The sequence below is a fragment of the Mustelus asterias genome, chromosome 14 (assembly GCF_964213995.1).
Source record: "Mustelus asterias chromosome 14, sMusAst1.hap1.1, whole genome shotgun sequence".
NCBI classification, from domain to species: domain Eukaryota; kingdom Metazoa; phylum Chordata; class Chondrichthyes; order Carcharhiniformes; family Triakidae; genus Mustelus; species Mustelus asterias.
This window is the reverse complement of record NC_135814.1, coordinates 30,938,795-30,965,020: the sequence shown is the minus strand read 5'-3', so window position 1 is coordinate 30,965,020 and position 26,226 is coordinate 30,938,795. Positions and strand designations below refer to the sequence as shown.

The 26,226-nt window shown below is 42.3% G+C and overlaps 1 protein-coding gene across 1 annotated transcript in view; it reads left to right on the top strand.

The window, feature by feature from the left end:
• Positions 1-26,226, top strand: part of thsd7ba (thrombospondin, type I, domain containing 7Ba) — a 624,788-nt gene that overhangs the window by 232,020 nt on the left and 366,542 nt on the right. Inside the window, 2 exon segments of the mRNA XM_078229305.1 lie at positions 6,428-6,662; positions 11,468-11,583. Coding sequence (XP_078085431.1) covers positions 6,428-6,662; positions 11,468-11,583 — 351 coding nt within the window.

Below are 26,226 nucleotides of genomic sequence, written 5' to 3'. Positions count from 1 at the left end.
ATGATCCCTCAATTTCCCCATATACCCTCCATACCTACTATCCACTATAGTCAAGATGTCTTTGAAAAGTACATTTAAAGAATTCAACTATTAATACAGCTGTCCTTCAAAGACACTTCGTCATAAAAATAAATCTCATTCATAAAAGCCATTCAAAAATTATAAATCAACTCAAGTGGTCAACCTGTTGTAACAACAAATGTTAAAGGTAGATAATCCTTTAATAACCTCTCAAAACTGTCAGTCAAAATGTGAATATGACTTCCTGATGAGATAAGTGGTTTTGGAGCTTTTGAAACTCAGTCAGGCTTTTATAGCTCACTCAGTTATAAAACAAACCCTCGGAACACAAAACATTGTAGTCAATTGAAACTGAAAAAATACCCTTTTTGAAGTTGCAGATTGTGTTTCACTTCCATTTCAGATTACCTGTCAATCAATGGAGTGGGGCAGGTGCTAGATTTTTAAAAAATGTTTAGCAGCAGGATGAATTTTCAGAAAGATAAAGATCTCCTGACATTCAAATCACAGTCTAAAACATGGCAAATGTTTTTGCAGCTTTTTTCCTATAGTTCTGAATGCATTATGACACTTTCTCCACTGAGAAAATTGTTGTAATGCATTTCAACACGAACAGTACTTGTCAATGTAATGGTCAACTTAGATTTTCAGGACAGAGCCCTGTGATGAATCACTGCAGTTAAAACACATTCATATTACAATTCAGCATCTAATTTTGACATTTGAGGTTGTCAAAACATTTAACACTTAATTATCAGAATGTTTCTGACCCCTTAGCATGTTTCCTTCAGTGGTCACCAACTTTCCAGTGAGGCTTTATCTTAGGGTGTACAAAATCCACACCAGCATATGAACATGACGGGGGAGGGGAGGAATTTAAAGCTGCCACAGAGTGACAATGGTGACATTGACCTCTGGAGAGATGCAAGCGGGGATACAACCATCAGAAAGGCCACACAAAACGAACGGGGGGTCAGGAGATGAGTGAAAAATTTCAAGATTTCTGCTTAGCTGCCTCCATTCCGGCCTGCATATGGAGAGAAAAATCCAGTCCAGAATCTTCCATCAATTTCTGTATTGTATATGGACTGGATTTTTAATTTCGGGAGTTTATTTAAATTTGAAATGCCTGAGTAGAATATTTTCTTAATAATGAATAACATTGCCTGGTGTAAGCTATCTCTGTGATAACTTTTGCCAGTTGAAGTCTGATACCCACAATATGAGGAACATTCAAATTATGGTTAACTGTATGTAACATGAGCACTACTGCATTTAACACTGAACCATTCGAATATGGAAAACCAATATGTGACAAGTCACAGAATTAGAGAATGGCCACAGCACAGATTAAGGCCATTTGGCTCTTCATGTTTGCACTGGCTCCCTGAAGGAGCAATTCACCAAGAGCCACTTCCGGGCTTTCTCTCTGTAATCCTGCACGTTCTTCCATTTCAGATAATAGTTCACTTCCCTCCTAAGTGCCTCGACTGAATCTGCCTCCACCACAGAGTGAATTCCAGATCTCAACCACTTGTTGCATGAAAAGGTTTTTCAGCATGTCTCCATTGCTTCTTTCGCCAAATACTTTAAATCTGTACCTTCTTGCTAACAATTCTATCACCAGTGGGAACCACTCATCTCCATTTACTCTGTCCAGACCACTCATGATTTTATACACCTCAATCAAATCTCCCCTCAATCTTCTCTTCCCCAAGGTAAACAGTCCCAACCTCCCTAATCTATCTACGCACTGAAGTTTCTAATCCTGGAACTATTTTTACAATGTTTTCTGCACCCTTTTCTAAATTGTGATGTTGAGAACTGGATACACTAATTAAATTGCTATACTGTTCCTCAGGAGAATTTATAAGTGCCCCCAAAGGCAGGGAAGTGAATGCTAATTATGGAAGAAAACACAAGCCTTAAATTGCAGCAGTAAGCTAAAATCTGAGCATTCCATATGATTTAAGTTCCCCTATATTCATATACGTTACATGTATTAGTATTTATCATTGATTACCTGTTACCATAGACATATTCGGGATTTTCCTGTTGCATTCGCCCCGAAACTGGAAAATCCTACATGAGGTCAATTCCATGGTCCGCCACTCGCCCGCTACGATTCCCGTGGTGGGCGGAACGGGAAAATTCCCCCATTATCAATGTATCTCTATATAACTGATCATTTCCCCTTGTATTTTGTTTGAAAATTCTGAACTGAAGGCTGTTTTTATTGACGCACCGGAGGATGGTTTTTGGCTACTATTTTGCTTTAGTTCTGTTTTATTTCCATTTTGTCATTAGCCTCTGTCCCTGAACCCTATAACCATAAATTAAAGAGAACAGTTGGGTTGGAACAAATTGCAATCAAGGGCCTCAGCTAAAATTATAAACCGTCAGAACAAACATCATGTGAACCTGCAATTCTGTCACAGCTCATAGCTCTTTCTACCCCGACTGTTGGTTGATATGGTGGTTAGACTATTTTTGTACTTGCAAGTAATTACAATACTGTAACATCTGGTAAGGCTCTGAAGCCTGCCATTGTTTGCAATTATCTGCAGTGTCAGTCCTTTGAAGACAGCAGTAGTTCTGGTGTCCCCTGATTGGATAAGGGTTATGTGATTTAAATAAAACAGGGTACAATTATGTCACAGGACAGGAAGGAGCAATAATACAGGAAAAGGTGTTAATACATTACTGGAAAACGACAGACTGAATTATAATGAATATCCAGTCTTGTGAATTCAGCCCACACAAAAGAGGATTTTGGATTTAAGCGTGTTGCGCTTGGCTGAAGAATCCTGTACAATAATTCAGTACAAATGAATGTCTGGAAATGATGTGCATGTATTGCGTTTGGAAATAAAATCTTTTATGGCTGAGAAAAATAATTCACACAGGGAAGAAAATTCATTTCAGCCTAAGATTCAAATTGCATAATGATAAATGAAAGAAGTAACAAAATTCAACTTGGCCTCCAGCAATGGTTAAGACGATTAGTTGCTGAGCCGGACTGACAACAAGGACCCTATGGTTTATCTCCAAACTGCGGCATTAGTTGATCTTAGTCAGGTTGGTGGCATGGATGTACAGTTAACTTTGGCACAGTTTTGGTCTCCTTATTTAAGAAAGGACATAATTGCATTGGAAGCAGTTCAGAGGAGGTTGACTTGGCTGATTCCTGGAATAAGGGGTTGTCTTATGAGGTAAGGTTGGACAGGTTGGGCCTGTAACCAGTTGAGAGGATTGAAATGTATAAGATTCTGAGGGGACTTGGCAGCGTGAATCCTGAAAAGATGTTTTCTCCTTGTGGGAGAGATTAGAACAAGGGGACTCAGTTTAATAATAAGGGAACACTCATTTTAGATGGAGATTGGGTGAATATGTTTCTCCGAAGGTTGTGAATCTCTCTTCCCCAGATAGCTCTGGAGGCTGAGTCACTCAATAATTTAAGGCTGAATTAGATAGGTTCTTGATTGACAAGGGAGTCAAATGTATAGGAAGGAAAATGGAGTTGAGGCCACAATTGGATCAGCCATGACTTTATTGAATGGCAAGCAGGCTTGAGGGGCTAAATGGCCTACTCCTGCTCCTAATTTGTATCCTTATGTGTAATAGGAGTGTCCGGACTCTTGGCTTGAGACAGAGAAAAATCATCCAGTCTTTACTGGAACATGATAATACCTAACTGATGAAAGTCAATTATAGACAAGAACAAATGTAGTTGTTTATGTTGGTGGGCTACTTTTAATGGGGATATCTTTTGCAGTAATCAGAATTGCCTCCTTAACTGTAGATTGTGAACAGAAAGCTGTGACCTGTGCATTTTTGTAGGCTTTGAACATGTAAAAAATCTGAAACACAAGCACGTAACCTTTCACACGTGCAGACCCCTTACTGCATTTGAACTATCCCGATTTAACATTCTGTTGCGCTGTCACTTTGCATGGTTATATTTTCCCTTTGCCACTGTGAAAAGAATGTGACGGTTCTATTGGCACCAACCATCATGTATCATCCATCACCCACAAAGATGTTGCTTTTTTTTCTCAAAGACAAACTACCAGCTGCTGCTTTCCCACTTGGTCCCACATATTCTTGTCAGAGAACAATTGTTCTGACTGCATGAGTGGTTTTCTTACAGCGAGGCACACTAATCCAATCAGTCTCATGCGTGTGAGAATGGTGTTATCATGCTATCCTAGCAGGCTGCTTAGCACAATATGATGTTTTCTAAAACAGCTAGCAAGAGTTCCTTGCAGTAACACTACAGCTTTTTAAAGATTTTTTGTATTTGGTTATTCATCAAAGTGAAAGGCAGTGATTGCTGAGATGAAGCTTTTCCTACCTTGGAGCAGCAATGAATTTCTTGATTTGATTTATTATTGTCACATGTATTGGTATACAGTAAAAAGTATTGTTTCTTATGTGCTATACAGACAAAGCAGACTGTTTATAGAGTATATAGGGGAGAAGGAAAGGAGAGGGTGCAGAATGTCATACAGTCATAGCTAGGGTGTAGAGAAAGATCAACTTAATATAAGGTAGGAGCATTCAAAAGTCTAATGGCAGCATGGAAGAATTCCAGAGTCAATTCTGAATCTAAGTCATACCCACTGAGGGCAGGGCCGTTTGAAATCGTTTACATTAATTACTTCACTGGTGTGAAAAAATCATCATTTACAAACAGTACAGGGTCTAATAAATTACAAGAATTTCAATGTTTTTTTGCTGATTTTCAAGATAAGGGATGTCTGCCTTTGTTTGAAAATGAAACTTTCACTTTGGGCACCTGCATCAGATTTTCTCAACTCAGGGATATTATTGTTAAACGGCCAGAAAAAAACACTTTTTTCTCTTCGCAAATGTGCTTGAACTCTCTCCGTTCATTAAAACGCTGCTGTCCAATAGTGTGCATTATTTTTTAAAACAAAACTGACCCCATTGCAGCCATTGCCTTGTGGCAGCTGCTTTAGTACCAGTTTCCATCATATGGTACAGTGTTAATAAGAACATAAGAACATAAGAAATAGGAGCAGGACTAGGCCATCTAGCCCCTTGAGCCTGCCCCGCCACTCAATAAGATCATGGCTGATCTGAAGTGGATCAGTTCCACTTACCCGCCTGATCCCTATAACCCCTAATTCCCTTACCGATCAGGAATCCATCTATCCGTGATTTAAACATATTCAACGAGGTAGCCTCCACCACTTCAGTGGGCAGAGAATTCCAGAGATTCACCACCCTCTGAGAGAAGAAGTTCCTCCTCAACTCTGTCCTAAACTGACCCCCCTTTATTTTGAGGCTGTGCCCTCTAGTTCTAGCTTCCTTTCTAAGTGGAAAGAATCTCTCCATCTCTACCCTATCCAGCCCCTTCATTATCTTATAGGTCTCTATAAGATCCCCCCTCAGCCTTCTAAATTCCAACGAGTACAAACCCAATCTGCTCAGTCTCTCCTCATAATCAACACCCCTCATCTCTGGTATCAGCCTGGTGAACCTTCTCTGCACCCTCTCCAAGGCTGTTGTGCTGAGTAACCTTGCCAATTTCAAATCAAAGTATATGAATTGTAATAGCAGCAATGCAGCTTGTACCGGGAACTATATCATATCTTTGTATGTTTTGTATCAGTCATATTTTCACTGCTGTTAACTGAAAATAGATATAATGCATATATAATAAAAATCATCAACAGGAGAAGGGAAAACCTTCCCCCTTAATGATATGAATTTGTTTCTCTTAAACCTGGGACATGTGCAGGCCATTTATTGGACAAGCTGTAATCTGTGAATGGATTATTTTTGTTGCAGTTATTGGTCTACCAAATAAACACTTGCATTTTGTTAATGAACAATTGAACCACACATATACAATCTTGTTAATAGGCTATTATAGACCTGTTAAAGAGTTATCATTCCACACATTCACAACTTATTGGGCTACTTAACTGAAATTACATTTGCGCCTTAATTAAACACAATTTGGTGTGGGATATTTAAATATATCTACAGCTAATTGTTGATGGTTTTTTCCAAAGATACATATCCAACCTGATAGGCTATTTAAATGCACGCCTGTAATTTGCTGAGTTGTCTAAAATTGCACAATGGCTGCTTTTTCATATGGACTTACAAGTCATCAAAAGTGGACATAAATGTACACCAGTGAATGGATTACATCTTTATTTCACATTGATTCTAGAGAATGTGGTCTTTATGTAGGTATGTATAAAAGGAAGTGAGAAAACAAGGTAGCGACTATCATTTACTAATAAAGCAGCATGACTGCAAGTAGAATAAATGTTTATAAATTTTGTGTTCTTGGAACTAGAAAAAACAATGATACCCTATGAAATGTTACATGTCATATCTGGCAGTTAAAGATTACTTTATGTCCTAGGTGGAAAGCCATGTCCTAGCAGCCGAGCACTGCAAGAATGGCGATCTTGCAATGAGCATGGCTGCACAGTCTTCTATTGGGATCCATCACCTTGGGGTCCTTGTACTGAAGATATGTTAGTGATGCCCCTCAATGCTACAGTCAGTTGGAATGGTGAGGCTACCTGTTCTGTGGGCATGCAGACTCGACAGATCCAATGCATGAGAAACAAAGCTGGACATGTCACTCCCAAAAGGTATAAGTAATCTCTTTTCAGAGTAAGATTTAGACTACTAAATTAAGAATTTAAACTTCTAATACCAAAGAAAATAATTCTCGATTGCTCTTGCCAGTTGTTTAGATTTGCTCTGTACAGTATGGTAATGTATAACTTGTTGAGTGTGTTGTCTTGTGAAGTTTGTTGCTGCTTCTCTACATTGTTTTCATTGCGCTTACTCATCTTCTTCCTGTCTTACATAAGACAAAACCCCAAGTCAGAAACCGGAATCAAGCTTGATCTTGTGTCATGTTTCTGTACCAACCCAGTTTGTTTCACTCTTTTTCACAGTCTACCATTCCAAACACCATGACTGGAATTTTCCTGTCCCGCCCACCCGTAGTGGGGGCGGGGGGGGGGGGGGGGGGGGGGAGCGATGGAATCATGCAAAGCTCCGTTGACCTCGGGCAGGATTTTCCAGTTTTGAGGCAAGCATGGCCAGAAAATCCCACCCTTTACATCAGAATTGAAAGGCCTCTGGACTGAAATAAATTGTTCCTTGGAATTCATCATCATAATTCAGATACTCAGACACAGCTTGTCTGTTGGGGTTTGACAAATTTCATGCATTCTCTTCTGACTCCACAAAGAATGGAAAATTTAGCCAATTTTCATGTGGCCTCCATTGGTTCCTTTAAGAACCGCTGGTTGGCAGCCAAAGATGCTAAAGGACTAGACAGAGCTTGCAATGTACAATTTCTAAATAAATTTAGGAACCCAAATCAGTTCAATATTGAAATGAGGCCTGCATTTATTTCAGGCAGCTGCCACCCCAAAAAAAGGTCCCAATAGATTTGGCACAGGCCTCTGTCGTGTTGGATTGGTTTGTATAAAATGTGCACAGAAATGACACTAAAAGCCTACTCTCAGGTACTTCTGCATATTAAATAAATGGGAGCATTATTAATATAATAAATTAAGACAATTCTTTTCGAAAAAAAAGATGAGTTTGCAGCTTGGGGTCTTCATTAGTAAGTTTCTCAGGTTGGTTGAGAACATGGTTGGAAGTATGAAAATGTAAAGTGCTTCAGCATGGAGATGAAAAGAAAATCAGACAAGTGAGGGAATCTATGCTATCTTCATGCCCTGTCGGAAATAGTATTTACAGAGACGTGACAGATTATTCGTTTACCCTTCTGATCAAGAAGTGCGTAGCATTGGACAATGTGAAGTATGGGAGAAAAAGAAAAACATTATTGCTTTCTAAAATAAATTGGATTAGAGAAAAGCTATACTGAGAACTGATAGCATGCTCTCTTATCTCATTTAGTCTTTCCTTTTGACCTCTGCTATTTTTCTCTGTCATTGTTAATTGCTACTCTCTGAAAAGCAGTCCCTGCTTATGTACTTCTCTCTATTCGACTGCTTTTCAATTCCTTCTGGTGTCCTTCCAGAAGAGATGCTGCTCATCTGCCATCGATACTCAAACATACCATCAGCATGACAGGTTTCTTATAAAAATGCCAAGTGCATTCTTTTATGGGTGTCCAATAAAGGCCAATGTTAGCAAGAGGAACACCAACTCATCTTTTCATTAGATCTGTCGGACTCAGCACTGAGTTCAACAATTTCAGATCGCAACCACTACTACTACTTTTTTTGGACAGCAGTTGTTGGTAATGAATCTACTATTACCATTTACATCTCCTCACGATCAATCTTTTGTTTCTTTACTTGCTCCCATTGCCATCCCGTTTTGCCTTGCAGCATTATCCCTTTTGTCACTTAATGCCTCCCTCCTTGTACACTGTTACAGGCATTGCTCCTGTCTCCCCTTACCCCGATTACTGACTCTGCACTTGCTTACATCTCTAACTTTTTTTCTTGTGCCTGATCAAAGGCCATCAATAAGAAATGCAAACTTCGGCTCTCCACAGATGCTACCGGATCTGCTGAGTCGTTCCCGCATTTTCTATTTATATTTCAGATTTCCAGCATCCGCACAGCATTTTGCTTTTGTGGAAGTTAGCAGTGCTATTTTAAGTGCACATTTGAATCAAGCTAATAGAAACTGATTGAATAAATTCAGTGATGTTTACCAATTAATTAAGCAGGTAAAATTCACTTTCCATGTCAAGGAAAGATAAGTGCAATACATTTTAAGTTCACCCATAAAACTTTTACTTCTGTGACACATAAAACAGAAGCAGCTTATTTAACATTTAAAGAGAAGAAACAAAGATCAGTGCAATGACAGGCTAATAATGGCACATCAGCACTAATGGACAACACATTAAAATGTCATAGCCAATCTTTTAATCATGCTGATGAGTTTTCCATTTGCAGAAGTAAAGAATAATAATTACAATGCACAATGCTAATGAAGTACCGGCGTTCGACTTTCAGATCCCTGTCGTTCCTTCCTAATAAAGAGAAGATATTATTGCTTGTAAATACAGCTGATTGTTGTCAAGACCTTTTGTTCAATTGTATTTATTTAAAATAATTGATGCCAATAAATGAAAAAAGCTAGCTTAAGTTTGACTTCTGAGTGAGAACATTTAAGTGAAAGAGCTACAGTGAGAATGAACTTCTGTTAGAGAATAATAGAACTAAATTAAGATTCAAGAAAAATTGAGTATTGTTCTATTGATCAGGTTGAGAATGGATGTCGGGAACTAGTTTGATTGAATTGTTATATATCCATTTTGGAACCATTTTCTCAGAATTTCATAATGGTTCACTGGGTTGGTGTGTCACACTGTAGCAACTAAAGTTCCAACTAATCTAAATTAGGACTGTGGTAAGGATGCTACAATGGAGTTTAGTGTTTGCTTTAACACAAAGGTGACATTCCATCTACTTTTAAAGTTTAAAGTTTTAAAGTTTAATTATTAGTGTCACAGTAGGCTTGCATTAACACTGCAATGCAGTTACTGTGAAAATCCCCTGGTCGCCACACTCTGGCGCCTGTTCGGGCACACTGAGGGAGAATTTAGCATGGCCAATGCACCTAACCAGCACATCATTGCTAAGCGCCATGGACTGTGCAAGGAAACCGGAGTACCCGAGGAGACCTGTACAGACACGGGGAGAACATGCAGACTTTGCACAGACAGTCACCCAAGCTAGGAATCGAACCTGGGTCCCTGATGCTGTGAGGCAGCAGTGCTAACCACTGTGCCACCATGCCTTAGAAAAGCACTGCACATTCAGCTGGACAGACTTGCTATGGATTGGTATGGACAATAATTTGGATCAAGGTAGTGAAAGGTCCTTGTCCATCCAGTCCCTAACCTGGGGGAGAGCGATTCTCCCAGCTACAAAATCAGCTCCAAGCGGCTCTAGCAGAGGCCGTTTCGCGTGTTTCCTGCTGGGCGCCACGACCTCCACACATCTCTGGCAGCTAGATTTCCGGTGCGGAGCTACTTAATAAATGCAGGCCCTCATTTTAATATAATTTAAATTCCATTAGCGGGCTTGGGACGGAAATCTCTGGGCCCACTAGCCTCTACCGCTCCCCCCGCCAGGAGTATTTCACTCTAGTGAGGTTCAGTATAGCTCCTCACATGCGGGGAGCTGGGAGTCCAACCCCACTGGAGTGAAGGGGGGACAATCGAGGCGCCCCCCCCACCCCCCCCAGGGACGGGAACCGGGGGGGGGGGGGGGGGGGGGGGTGCACCCTGGTCATTGCCGCCGTGGCAGTGGCAGTGCCAGCCTGAGCCCTCAGCACTGCCCAACGGGCAAAGTGCCAATGCCCAAGGGACATCTTGACACTGGCCATCGGGCATCAGGCAGTTCCAAGGTGGCAGGGCCTAATGGGAATGGGGCCTAATGGGGCGGAACCTCTCGGGCAATCTGTGGAGATGGGGGGTTCTGCTGCCACTCTGCACTTTGGGCCTAGTGACAGAGGGAGGGAGACTAACAATCGAGGTTGACCATCGGGGTAGGGGAGGGGGTGAGTTAGCCGACTGGAGGGGTCAGGGCTGCAGGGGGAGGGGCAGGTCTGGGCTGCAGGTAGGTTGGTGGGGAGATTGGGGGTGTGGGGTGGGGTTGGGGGGCTGGTCGATTCTGGCCCAGGCATGTTCGGGGGGGCCAGTGATCGGGCTGTGGGAGGGGGGGGGGGGAGTCGCACGACTGGTGATATGGGGGTCGTTAGACTGGCCAGCGATTGAGCTGGCCAGCAATTGGGAGGCCGGCAGACAGGGGCCACTGCACATGCACCGTTCTCGGTGCTATACTGCCGGCCTCTGCAGCAGGAATAGGACCCATCCCCAGCTTTTTGGACTGGTTCAGGCTAGTAGACTCTGCAGTGCACTGAGTGTGAGAGATTCGTTTTGAAATTAGCGGGATTTACTCCAGTTTTTGTGCAAATTTTATATTTCGAATTTTCTTGGGAGAATCGCCCCCTTGATCTTTATGAGCAAAATATTCAAATAAAAAAAAATAATGCTTTGAATCTTCACTGACAGCAAAAAATGGTTTGTTCTCCAAAAGTATTCCTGCTTCACCTGCTGAGCAACAAAACTGATAGGTAAACACCTTTGAGCAGTAACAAAACATAGTTACATTGTTGTTCTGAAACAATTTCACACAATTCTCTGGCGATGATTGTGAGTGTGTGCCTGGAATGTTTTATGCTTAACATGCAATGTTAATTTGTATCAGCAAACAACATCTTGGAAGCAACGCATTCTGAAAACATGCAAATCTGACTGACCAGAAAATTAGCCTTGCTAAAAAAAAATCCTTTAAAAATTGATGGTTGGAAGCTTGTTGCTTCTGCTCTACCTATTCTTTGTCGTGGCAATTCTTGATGTTTGCTTCTTTCCCAACGTGTCTAGGTGCCCTGAAAGTACCAGGCCTGAAACTGTTCGTCCATGCCTACTGCCATGTAAAAAGGACTGCATTGTCACCCCTTTCAGCGAATGGACACCTTGCCCTACCATGTGTCAGCAAGGTAATTGTTTTGAGAAGTTACCCTCCGTGGCAATAAATACTAGAACAAACCTATTAAACTCATGGAACGAAAGAATTTGGGGATTTTTTGGGGAAAGAATTTGTTCCTCCCAGAAGTTGCTTATCTCCCAGGATATGTATCCCAGGACGTTGTGGGAGGTTAGGGAGGAAATTGCGGGTCCCCTAGCAGGGGAATTTGAATCATCGGCAGCCACAGGTGAAGTGTCTGAAGATTGGAGGGTGGCAAATGTTGTGCCTTTGTTTAAGAAGGGCTGTAGGGAAAGCCTGGAAACTACAGACCGGATTGCAACGGGATTTTGATCAATTGGGCCAGTGGGCCGATGAATGACAGATGGAGTTTAATTTAGACAGATGCGAGGTGATGCATCTTGGTAGATCAAAGCGGGGCAGGATCTACTCAGTTGATGCTAGAGCATTGGGGAGAGTTCTCGGAGTACAGGTCCATAGCTCCTTGAAAGTGGAGTCACAGGTGGACAGGGTGGTGAAGAAGGCATTCAGCATGCTTGGTTTCATTGGTCAGAACATTGAATATAAGAGTTGGGACATCTTGTTGAACTTGTACAAGACATTAGTAAGGCCACACTTGGAATACTGTGTACTGTTCTGGTCACCCTATTATAGAAGGGATATTATTAAACTAGAAAGAGTGCAGAAAAGATTTACTAGGATGCTACCAGGACTTGATGGTTTGAGTTATAAGTAGAGGCTGGATAGACTGGGACTTTTTTAACTGGAGCGCAGGAGGCTTGGGGTGTTCTTATCGAGGTCTATAAAATAAGGGGCATAGATCAGCTAGATATTCAACATCTTTTCCCAAAGGTAGAGGAGTCTAAAACTAGAGGCCTTGGATTTAAGGTGAGATTGAGAGAGATACAAAAGGGTCCAGAGGGGCAATTTTTTCACACACAGCGTGGTGAGTGTTTGGAATGAGCTGCCAGAGGCAGTAGTAGAGGCAGGTACAATTTTGTCTTTTAAAAAGCATTCAGAGAGTTACATGGATATGATGGGTATAGAGGGATATGGGCCAAATGTGGGCAATTGCGACTAGCTTAGTGGTAAAAAACTGGGCGGCATGGATAAGTTGGGCCAAACGGCCTGTTTGCTCGCTGTAAACCTCTACAACTCCCTGAAATTACATTCTGGGAAAGCATAGTGCTGAGTAATATAGTGAACATAAAACTTTGCAGAATATATCTCTATTTGCACCCTATGATAGAAATTATCAGCTATAATGAATTCTATCTTTTAACCTGTGTTTTCAAAATCTTGTTTCAATATGTCACCTGGAAGTTAATTGTTTGCCAAGTAGCAATTCACTGTCTCCAACGTATACATAAAAGTAATAGACAAGAACATGAGCAGGTCTATGAATTTACTGAAACCCACATAAGCTGATGGATAATGCTGCTCCATCTGCCATTTTCTGTTATGTAGGACCTGTAATTTACTGAATTAAAGATTGTGTTTTTGACGAGCTGAGTTAACATGCTTCTTTACAGTGCTGTAAAGATGATCCTTCAATACATCTTGGGCTTTCTAATGTGAGGGTCTTGAAAGTTTGCAGATCAGATTATAATTATAGCAGAAACCTTCTCATAACTGAACTCGTAGCACTGAGAAATACCAATTTCCCACTGCACTAATATTTCCACATTTTCTATTGAAATAAACCTCGATTAAACTGGGGACAGATGTTCCCTGGTTATCCCTGAGTACAGTAATATCAACAAGTTCAGAGAAATATTTAAGCTCACTTTGTGTAGAATGAACTGGAATCATTCCATTCATTTTCAATGCAACTGTGTGGAATTTACATTGCCTCAAGAGCTTTTGTTCAAAGTATTGATCAACGTGGGTCCAGAGAAATAATCACACTGCAATTCTGTAACACCCCCTCAAAGGACTCAAAATATGTGTCCTGACTGTGAATTTCAGTCCACACTATCAAGTGATCCTGTTGAGCCTAATGTAAATTTCCTTGCAGGCAATGTGAGTTTGAAATGCAAAAGCCACTGAAGTAGATTTCACATATTACTGCCAAGGTAAAGTACAGTATAATTCAAAACTGGTATAGCAGGGTGGTTATGTCACTGGGCTCAGAGAATTTAGGCTGGATTTTGGCAGGTAGTTCAAATTAGGAAATGTCCCGACTTGCTGGATTTGCCTTGTAAAAATTGCCCTGAATCACCTGATTTCCACTCTGACAGGGACGGGTATGGAATAGCGTTGGGTCTGCCACCCTCGGAAGCAGAGCACAGGTGGTGAGTGAGTGCCGAGGTGGGCTGGTGAGAAGGCTCTCTAATGCAACCTCATTCCAGTTACTTAAGAAGCTTTTAGGCCTTCTGGCCCTCACCTCTCATCTCCGACCTATCCCATCATGCTCCCTCATATCCCCACACCAACTCATGCCTTCCATGTCACCTCCATGGCCTCCATGCCCTGTCCAAGTCCCCTCTATACACACTCGGCCAATATGCATTATGTACAGTGCTAATGAGTCACATAAAGAAAATCATAAATCCTTTCTGAAACGAACTGCTGTTCTAACAAACCTAGAAAAGTGTGAGTCAGACAGGAAAGATGAAGCTTCAGTATTAGAGGCTTTAATAATTTCACACTTCTTAATCCCGTCCAAATAAACATTGAAACATTGACAAAAGAGATCATAGAGCAATTTATTATAACCACATAAAAATGTCAAACAAGCAAAGCTAACAATCCACTTCAGTCAAAACAGAACTCCTGCTGAGTGAATGCATTTGTCAGTCTTGGCCATAAGATGGGTTTTCATAATGAGCATAGGTAGAGAATTGCTTCAGTAGAAACAGATGGCCAGACATCTGTGGATCACTGCCTAGTCTGGACTCATTTTTCAGTGCTCAGGCAATTAATTGTCTGGCAGCAGGACCTCGGTCCCTTTAAGAGATTGACGGCTGTCCTGTACTGTCAACCTATCAGAGGTTTGGCAGTACTTTAGTCTGGGAGCAGTGGCCACTGCCGCTTCTGCAGCAATACAAAATGGATACCAAACGTTCTACAGGCTAAGTGGGGTTAAATACTCTACACTTAAGGGTTGTGGATGCTCCATCATGAACATATTCGGTGCTGAGATGGACTGAATTTTGATCTCTTGGAGAATCAACTGATATGAGGGACTGGACAAGAAAGTGTAGCTGGGGTAAAGATCAACCATGATCATGTTGAATGGCAAAGGAGACTCAAGGGGCTATATAGTCTCCACCTGCTTCTATTTCCTACATTCATAATACCAGTTTATATTTCCAGGTTTTTCCCTGATTTCTGGCCCAATGTCAGAACATTGACCAAACCAACAGAATTCAGTGCCAGTGAACACAAGAACTCGGAGCAGGAGTAGGCCATTCAGCCCTTCGAGCCTGCTCCATCATTCAATACAATCCTGGTTGATCTTGTCTCAGCCTCAAATCCACTTTCCTGCCCGTTCTCCATAACTCTTCAACCCATTATTAATTAAAAATCTGTCTATCTCCTCCTTAAATTTACTCAATGTCCTGGCATCCACTGCACTCTGGGGTAGTGAATTCCACAGATTCATGACCCTTTGAGAGAAGTAGTTTCTCCTCATCGGTTTTAAATCTGCTACGCCTTATTCTAAAGCTGTGACCTCCTGGTCTAGATTGCCCCACAAGAAGAAGCATCTACTCTACATCGACGTTGTCTCTATCTTTTATCATCTTGGATACCTCAATCTCCTTTCATTCTTCTAAACTCTAGCGAGTATAGACTTAAACTGCTCAAGCTTTCTTCATAAGGCAAACCCTTCATCTCTGGAACCAGTGTAGTGCACCTCCTCTGAACTGATTCTAATGCCTCTACATCCTTCTTCAAATAAGGGGGCAAAAATTGTACACAGTATTCCAGGTGTGGTCTCACCAATGCCTTGCATATTAACGGCAACACTTTCTTACTTTTCTATTCTATTCCTTTTGCTATATATGCCAACATTCTATTTGCTTTCCTTATTACCTGCATACTATGTTTTGAGTTTTGCAAGCTTGAGGGTCAAATGGCCTACTCCTCTTATTTCTTATGTTCATATCATTGCTACAATGCATCCTATTTACAGGATGAACTGCAGCAAATCATCATGGTTTGTTAGAGATAGTTCTCCTGTCCTCAACCTTCATTCCTGAGAAAGACAAAGGCAACGACTAGTGAACATTATCGTCCATAAGTCAACAACCACCCTGACTGGGTATCCATTGTTGCTCCATCATTGTTGCTCATCAAAACCTTCGACACCCTACCTGAGAACTTTATGGGAGTACCTAGTGTAGAAGATCAAGCAGAATGAGAACCATCACCTTCTCAAGGAAAATAAGGGCACTAAATACCTCCATGTCAGTGAGAGCCAAATTCCAAAGAATAAATAAAAAAAGGAGGGTTTAAATGACATTGCTATATCGCAGCACCTACTCTGTTGCAGTTGATACCTTTTACTTGTAGGTTTACATGATGGAAATATTCTGGAACAGTGACATTTCCAGGTGAAAATAACTGAATTTCATACATATGGACATCAATCAGTAATTTTACTGCACATTTTTCAAGCAGGTACTATGTTTGAAAAATGACTTTAAAAATGGGGAAGAAAGTAATTAATGGGCCTTTTCATGTTGAACATCTATAAAAATAGCTGCATAAACTCGGTTAGGACCAGTGAGAATGGATGAGAGGGTTTGACATTTCTTTCTGACTCTATTGATTGTAACAAGGTTTTTTGTAATTTTGAAGGATGAAGGTATTCACTCGGTGTCTGAACTTAACTATTTACTTGCTGATTGTAAAGGACTCATCCATGATGTTTTGAGTGGCTCACCTATCCCACAGCAGGGGAACCCACCACGGACGGTCACCTCACACACACACATACACGTGTGCATACACACTCGTGATTAACCATTGGTCAAATGAAGCTTCAATGAGAAAAGGCAATAGAGTGTTCATTGTTTATGATTCTTTTGCTGGTGTTCATGCCCCGAGGTAGTTGTTGTAATGGTGGTCCTGAATTTTCCCCTGGAAACACTGCTTGGGATTTTGAAGTGGTGATGCCGGCATTGGACTGGGGTGGGCCCAGTAAGAAGTCTCACAACACCAGGTTAAAGTCCAACAGATTTATTTGGTAGCACGAGCTTCGGAGCGATGTTCCCAATGAGGTAAGTTGACTCTGATGAAGGAGCAGCACTCTGAAAGCTCGTGCTATGAAATAAACCTGTTAGGCTTTAACCTAGTATTGTGAGACTTCTTACTGGGATTTTGAAGTCCCCTTTAAACTTCTCTGTCTGCTCCCCCCCTCCCCCACCCCACCCTCATATTAAAAATGCAGACAGAGTTCCTTCTGATTGAAGTTCTCTATCTCTGTGATATGTTCCACACTGCAAGAAAGATAGCGCTCCAAACTTGAGATCAGCAGGGAGAGAGATGATGCTACTGCTCCGTTTTTAGTCCACTTCTTCACAGTCCTTTTAGCAACGAGGGTGTTGTAATAAAATAAATTTCAAAAACAAGTGATCCTGGTCACATAGCCTCTTACTCAATGATGGCTATTTTACAGAAGGTAATTGATTAGCTTATGCCTGGACAGAGCTTGGCTCTTGTATTATGGCCTCGGTGATTAGTTTCTTTAATGTCCAAGCTATCATTTCTGAATGGACCATTCTTCCCCATGATGAGCTAGGAAGAAAATATCAACACTTTCTATAGAGCCATTGTCCCAATAGACTTTCTGACTCCACATAAAAGGTGATTTACAGAAATGCAAATAGTGAGAGCCAGTTCATCATTTGACGTAATTTTTGATTCAGCAGGTTTGAAATTCCATAGGAGGTTTGTCTTGACATATCTCATTTGTAATCCACACTGGAAACTTCCAGAAACTGATGAACTTGTCACACCAGTTGTGCCAGGAGACCAGTGGCAGCCATCTTATCTCAGTGTCCTTGTTTGCTTTAAGAGTCCTTTTAAAGAAGTTCAATATATGTCCGAGCAGTCGGTGAAAGAAAAGATTAATTTTCCACATGTACATGTCAAATCATCATGACAACTCTCCATGTTAAATTGGTGTATATACCATCAATAACATCAGACAGGCACATTAAACAGTCCCTGAAGAATTCGACTCTCAGTTGCTTATTAGTATTCATCTTCTCTCACATGTGATCTAAAATCTAGCCAAAGTAATGGGAATTTCAGGTGTGGTGTTGGGAAAACCCTATCCTTATAAACATAGAACATAGAACATTACAGCACAGAACAGGCCCTTCGGCCCACGATGTTGTGCCGACCTTCATCTGAAACCAAGATCAAGCTATCCCACTCCCTACCATCCTGGTGTGCTCCATGTGCCTATCCAATAACCGCTTAAATGTTCCTAAAGTGTCTGACTCCACTATCACTGCAGGCAGTCCATTCCACACCCCAACCACTCTCTGCGTGAAGAACCTACCTCTGATATCCTTCCTATATCTCCCACCATGAACCCTATAGTTATGCCCCCTTGTAATAGCTCCATCCACCCGAGGAAATAGTCTTTGAACGTTCACTCGATCTATCCCCTTCATCATTTTATAAACCTCTATTAAGTCTCCCCTCAATCTCCTCCGCTCCAGAGAGAACAGCCCCAGCTCCCTCAACCTTTCCTCATAAGACCGACACTCCAAACCAGGCAGCATCCTGGTAAATCTCCTCTGCACTCTTTCCAGCGCTTCCACATCCTTCTTATAGTGAGGTGACCAGAACTGCACGCAATATTCCAAATGCGGTCTCACCAAGGTCCTGTACAGTTGCAGCATAACCCCACGGCTCTTAAACTCCAACCCCCTGTTAATAAAAGCTAACACACTATATGCCTTCTTCACAGCTCTATCCACTTGAGTGGCAACCTTTAGAGATCTGTGGATATGGACCCCAAGATCTCTCTGTTCCTCCACAGTCTTCAGAACCCTACCTTTGACCCTGTAATCCACATTTAAATTAGTCCTACCAAAATGAATCACCTCACATTTATCAGGGTTAAACTCCATTTGCCATTTTTCAGCCCAGCTTTGCATCCTATCTATGTCTCTTTGCAGCCTACAACAGCCCTCCACCTCATCCACTACTCCACCAATCTTGGTGTCATCAGCAAATTTACTGATCCACCCTTCAGCCCCCTCCTCTAAGTCATTAATAAAAATCACAAAGAGCAGAGGACCAAGCACCGATCCCTGCGGCACTCCGCTAGCAACCTGCCTCCAGTCCGAAAATTTTCCATCCACCACCACCCTCTGTCTTCGATCAGATAGCCAGTTACCTATCCAATCGGCCAACTTTCCCTCTATCCCACACCTCCTTACTTTCATCATAAGCCGACCATGGGGGACCTTATCAAACGCCTTACTAAAATCCATGTATATGACATCAACCGCCCTACCTTCATCAACACACCTAGTTACCTCCTCAAAAAATTCTATCAAATTTGTGAGGCACGATTTGCCCTTCACAAATCCGTGCTGACCATCCCGGATTAATCCGCATCTTTCTAAATGGTCGTAAATCCCATCCCTAAGGACCTTTTCCATCAATTTACCAACCACCGAAGTCAGACTAACCGGTCTATAATTACCAGGGTCATTTCTATTCCCTTTCTTAAACAGAGGAACAACATTCGCCACTCTCCAGTCCTCTGGCACCATCCCCGTGGACAGCGAGGACCCAAAGATCAAAGCCAAAGGCTCTGCAATCTCATCCCTCGCCTCCCAAAGAATCCTAGGATACATTTCATCAGGCCCAGGGGACTTATCGACCTTCATTTTATTCAAAACTGCCAAGACATCCTCCCTCCGAACATCTATTTCCTCCAGCCTATTAGCCTGTAACACCTTCTCTTCCTGAAAAACATGGCCCCTCTCCTTGGTGAACACTGAAGAAAAGTATTCATTCATCACCTCGCCTATCTCTACTGATTCCATACACAAGTTCCCACCACTGTCCTTGACCGGCCCAACCTCACCCTGGTCATTCTTTTATTCCTCACATAAGAGTAAAAAGCCTTGGGGTTTTCCTTGATCCGACCCGCCAAGGACTTCTCATGTCCCCTCCTAGCTCTCCTCAGCCCCTTTTTCAGCTCATTCCTTGCTAACTTGTAACCCTCAATCGAGCCATCTGAACCTTGTTTCCTCATCCCTACATAAGCTTCCCTCTTCCTTTTCACAAGACATTCCACCTCTTTTGTGAACCATGGTTCCCTCACTCGGCCATTTCCTCCCTGCCTGACAGGGACATACCTATCAAGGACACCCAGTATTTGTTCCTTGAAAAAGTTCCACTTTTCATCAGTGCCTTTCCCTGACAGTTTCTGTTCCCATCTTATGCCCCCTAATTCTTGCCTAATCGCATCATAATTACCTCTCCCCCAATTGTAAGCCTTGCCCTGCCGTCCGGCCCTATCCCTCTCCATTGCAATAACAAAAGACACCGAATTGTGGTCACTATCTCCAAAGTTCTCTCCCACAACCAAATCTAACACTTGGCCCGGTTCATTTCCCAGTACCAAATCCAATGTGGCCTCACCCCTTGTCGGCCTATCCACATATTGTGTCAGGAAACCCTCCTGCACACACTGCACAAAAAGTGCCCCATCCAAACTATTTGACCTACAAAGGTTCCAATCAATATTTGGAAAGTTAAAGTCCCCCATGACAACTACCCTGTGACCCCCACACGTATCCATAATCTGCTTAGCAATTTCTTCCTCCACATCTCTATTACTATTTGGGGGCCTATAGTAAACTCCTAGCAACGTGACCGCTCCTTTCCTGTTTCTAACTGCAGCCCATATTACCTCAGTGTGCATATCCCCCTCAAAGTGCTTTTCCGCAGCCGTTAAACTATCCTTGATTAACAATGCTACTCCTCCACCTCTTTTACCAGCTTCCCTACACTTACTGAAACATCTATACCCCGGAACGTCCAACAACCATTCCTGTCCTTGTTCTACCCACGTCTCCGTAATGGCCACAACATCGTAGTCCCAAGTAGCAATCCACGCCCCAAGTTCATCCACCTTGTTCCGGATGCTCCTTGCATTGAAGTAGACACACTTCAACCCATCTTCCTGTCTACCGGTACCCACCCTTGACCTTGATACCTTCCCCAATATAAACTGTATTTTTCTTTTAAAATTTAGGGGGACATCGCATAATTTGGGCACTTGGATTTTCTTTACATTAGAAATATGCAGAGCAAGCATCAATCAATTCAATCCTGTAACCTCAATCAATTCATGCTGATTTGATGCCAGCACTGCAAGTTTTGCAGCTTAATGCTGTAGCTTTCCTTAACCTCGCGCAGCTGAACACATGTTCAGCAGCAGCAGGAAGAACACCCCTCCCCACAACAGCGCTATTTAAAGGGATCTACTTTCAGTTTCATAGCTGACTGATTTCTTCTGGCTCTTACTGCAATTGTAGAAGTATTTGAGGATTACCAGAGTTGCTTAAATACGCTGAGGTCTGCAGGGGGTGATATGGCAGGTATTGAAAGATGTCATCTTGACTTCAGGCACTCTGCACAAATCACTTGACCCCCCCCCCCCCCCAGATGCAGTATCCTCCTTGGATGACACCATGACAGGGTGAATAAGCAGAAATGACAGAGAATAATACAAGCTGCTGTAAGAGGGGCAATGAGGAGGGCGGAGCAAAGCTCCTGGCAAGATCCTGCAATGACCTCATTATAGTCTTCATTCAAACATTGGCAAAAGAGATGAACTCAAGAGGTCAGAGTGACTGCCCTTGACAGCAGGAAAACATTTGACTGAGTGTGGCATCAAGGACACCGAGAATATTGACATCAAAAGGAATCAAGGGGAGAACTCTCCACTGATTGTAATCATATCTGGCGCAAAGGAAGATGATTGTCAGTGTTGGAGGTCAATCATCTCAGCACCAGGACATCATCGCAGAAGTTTCTGTGGGTGTCCTCTGCCCAACCATCTTCAGTTGCCTCATCAATGCCTTTCCTTTTTTTATAAGGTCAGGAGTGGGAATGTTTGCTGATGATTGCACAATATTCAGCACCATTCGCAACTGCTCAGATACTGAAACCATTCATGTCCATTTGCAGCAAGATCTGGGTAACATTCTGGCTTGGATTAATAAGTGATAATTCATTCCACAAGTGCCAGGCAATTCAAAGAAATTACTATCTGTGAATCTTAAACCATCAGCATCCTGGGGGTTAGCACTGACCAGATATTTAACTGGACTAACTAGATAACTACTATGGCTCCCCCGGCAGGTCAGAGACTGGGAATTCTGCAGGAAATAACTTATCTCCTGACTCCCCAAAGCCTGTCCACCATTTACAAGGCACAAGCCAGGAATGTGATGGGATACCTTCCACTTGCTTGGATGAGTGTAAGTCCAGAAACACTCAAGAAGCTCAACACCATTCAGACCAAAGCAGTCCATTTGCTCTGTACCCTATTCACCACCTTTAACATCAATACCCTCCACCACCAATGCACAATGGCATCCGTATGTACCATTGACGAGATGCACTGCAGCAATTTCCCAGTCTCCTTTGACAACACCTTTCAAACCCACAAACAATTATTACCTAGAAGGACAAGGGCATCAGATGCAAGGGAACACCACCACCTAGAAGTTCCTCTACAAGTCACTCACCATCCTGACTTGGAAATATATCACTGCTCTTTCATTGTCCCTGAGTCAAAAATCTTGGAACTCCCTTTCTAACAGCACGGTTGGTGTATCCCCCCCATTGGGACTACAGTGGCTCAAGAAAGTGAATCACCACTGCCTTTTCAATGGCAGTTAAGGATGGGCACTAAATGCTGATGCTCATTTAGCTCCTGGCAAGAATCCTGCAATGACCTTATTATAGCCTTCATTCAAACGTTGGCAAAAGAGCTGAACTCAAGAGGTCAGGGTGACGCTCAAATGTCATGGAAGAATTTTTGGAAAAGGAGGCCACATCCACCCAATGTTTTCTGTAGCAATCCTTCTGCCTGAGGCTCAGTGTGTCAAGGTGACTCCTGGGCTGTGCCAGGGGACCAGGCTGGCACTGCCAAGCTTGCAATGCCCAGGGGTCACCCTCCCCCTCCCTTATCTCCAATCTCCTGGGGGAGGGGAACACCATGACCCCCCTTTACTCCAGCCGGGTCGGGCTGCTGGCTCCCCGCAAGTGTGGCGGGGTGGGAGAGGCTAGTGAGCCCGGAGACTTCAGTCCTGGGCCCGCTAATTATAGTAAAATGGTAATTTGAATAATTTATTTAGCTCCGCAACGCTTTCTGGAGCGGAATGATGGCGCCGGAAATATGGAGGCCGGAGACTCGCAGAGGCTGTGGCGCCCAGTGGGGAGCCCACGACATGGTGCCCGCTTGAGTCTCCCGGCAGGACAGCGCACTGGGAGAATCGCCCCCAGCAAATCCTGGAACCCATTTTGCATTTCCAGGTTTTTCCCAGGTTGGACTCAGTATTACAGAAACTTCCAGCTCTTGCTACAGCCAAAATGTAACCCCCTGTTAGAAAAGTGCAGATTATTTTGAACCCTCACTGGCACCTCATAATTTTGCAACCTCGGCTCTGATGTGCAGATATTAACAGTGCATTTAGCGCTGGCTACACGCTACAATCATTTAAATAGGCAAGCAGCACAAAGATTGCATCCTCCTGCATCAGAAGAACATGTGATGTGGAGATGCCGGCGCTGGACTGGGGTGGGCACAGTAAGAAGTCTCACAACACCAGGTTAAAGTCCAACAGATTTATTTGGGAGCACAAGCTTTTGGAGCACTGCCCCTTCATCAGGTGAGTGCTCACCTGATGAAGGAGCAGCGCTCCGAAAGCTTGTGCTACCCAAATAAATATGTTGGACTTTAACCCGGTGTTGTGAGACTTCCATCAGAAGAACCAGCAGGTTCATTGCTCATTGCAATCTCCTTATCTGTTATTGCTTCTTGTCCAATTTTCTTATCATTGCCTTTTAACAAAGCATTGCCAACTCATCGCAATCAAGAGAAGCCTATTGCCAATGCAAATTCTAAAAATGACAAAGAAAGGTAGCAATAAGATCACTAGTGTACCTCCTGTGGCATTACTGACAGTCTGAACAGTACAACTGATGCTCACTATTTTACAAGCTATTTTGTGTTGCTATTTGTTTCTCTCCTTGCCCAGCTTTCTGTTTCTCACTTTTCCCTTCCTTTTTCCTCCTCTTTTCTTCTCCTTATCCTAATTTCCTATTCTTTCTTTCTTTGTGCTTTACTTTCGATTTTTCAGTTGTCTGTTGTTTCTCACTCTCTGGCCGGAATTTTCCAGCCATTCCTGTCGGCAACCAGAATGTCGCACCGCTGGCCAATGGTGGGCTGCCACGAAACATGGTTGCAGAGGGCACAGAAAATCGCCGCCCTCTATCTTTGTTTCCTTTTTTTCATTCTCTCTTGTCATCTTTCAGCCTCAGCCTGTGTGTATCAGTCTTCCTTTTTTTTTGGCAAGAACTATTTGCTCTGGTTGTTACGGGGTATGGATGGTGTCAAGGAGGAACTTAACTCCAGCTGAATGTGACACAGGCTACAGGTGGTAGCTAAAGAGAAGATGGACTGGCCACGGAGCCCATATTTTTTCCATGAACAAATATAGGAAAAGGACGTGTGCTATATGGACAACATTGAGTATCTTTTAAATGCACCGGGCCCCCCCAAATTAACTTGTCCTGGTTAAAGCTCAGAGAAGAGCTGAATATCGACACACCATTCATTCATTCCAACCTGTGATTAAGTGGTAAAGTGAGTGGGCACAAATCTGGCAAATGGAGTATCATGTGGGCAAATGTGAAATTGTCCATTCTATCAAGAAGAATAAAAAAAAGAAGCACACTACCTTAAATGGTGAGAGATTGCGGAGCTCTGAAGTGCAGAGGGATCCGGGTGTCCGATTGCAATAGGATATGTGACGGTCGTGAGTCATAAGACATGCAATAGGATAGAGGGTTGTGAGTCTCTAGAATTCTTTTCCTCAAAAGTAGAAGCAGAGTCTTTGAATATTTTTAGGTAGAGCTGGATAGATTATTGATTAACAAGGGGATGAAAGGTCATTGGGGGTAGGCAGGAATGTGGGGTTAAGGTGACAATCAGATCAGCCCTGATATTATTGAATAGCAGATTGGGCTTGAGGGGCCGAGTGGCCTACACCTGCTCCTAATTCATATGATTGCATGTGATTAACAAGTGTTTGCCAAGTGAAAATGTGCGCGCTTCCTTGGCTAGAATAATTATAACACACAACCCCTTAAAATGTATCTCTGGTTGAAAAGGTGTGGACTTTATTTTCAATCACAATTTGCATTCAAGAACATTATAAGTTTGTAAACGCTTCAAGAATTATATTAAATCTGAGAAAAGTTAATCATGCAGATCACCCTTTAGAAAGAAACCAAGCGAAATGAATTCAAATTTAATGAATAAACTCCTACAGCTATCATCAAGAAGATTGTTTTACAATTACAGGGCTAAAAAAGCTGTTATGCTCCAATAACTGTAACACAGTCCTGTTAATTAAAATCTGACTGATTGTTTGCACAGCGAATCTGTTGACCAGTCTTTGAAGTTCTTGGTGACATTGTCCTTGAGTTTTGTTAACTCAACCATGCAGTGTTTAAAAGTGCACAGTGAACTGTGTCCATTACAGAAACAAATCTAATTTTGCGATTTCAGCTGGATGAGTGAAGTCAAATCTTTAACCATTATAATTTGACATGTTCCGGCACCAGCAAGCAAAGTCAGGAATAGTATTGCTTTTTCATCTATGTATTTTCATAAGCATTTCTGGTAAAGTTTAGAAATTTTAGGCAGATATAATATAAGCTTTTACTCATTTTCTGAGTTGTAATACTTTATTTGATTTGATTTATTATTGTCACATGTATTGGGATACAGTGAAAAGTATTGTTTCTTGTGCACTAAACAGACCAAGCATACCGTTCATCGAGGACGTAGGAGAGAAAGAAAAGAGAGGGTGCAGAATATACTGTTATAGTCATAGCTAGGGTGTAGAGAAAGATGAACTCATTGTAAGGTAGGTCCATTCAAAAGTCTGATGGTAGCAGGGAAGAAGCTGTTCTTGAGTCGGTTGATACGTGACCTCAGACTTTTGCATCCTTTTCCTTTGTACTTTGTAAAAATCTCTCGAGTGACATGTACCAACGGTGTAATGCAGCACTACTGTGTATCAAGGATTCTGTGTAACAGATTGGTTGGATGTGATTTGTGCTTCTGGTTTTCCCAATGATGAGCTCAATCTCAGCCAGTCTGTCAGAGGGAGGCAAAATGCCTTCTTCTCAACAGAGAATTAGTAAACTCAAATGACAAAGGATTCTTGGTCAGTTTTTAAAAGAAAGAAGAATGGGTAGACATCAAGAATAAGATTGCCTATATACCATTTTTCTCGAGAATATCATGACTTGTGTGTGTGTGTGCCGGTGTGGGAGGTGATGGGTGAGGGATTTGAGAGAAAGATTAACTGAATGGTGATACATTCATGAATTGCACCATTGTTTTCTTACTTTAATGTCTATCTAAAGT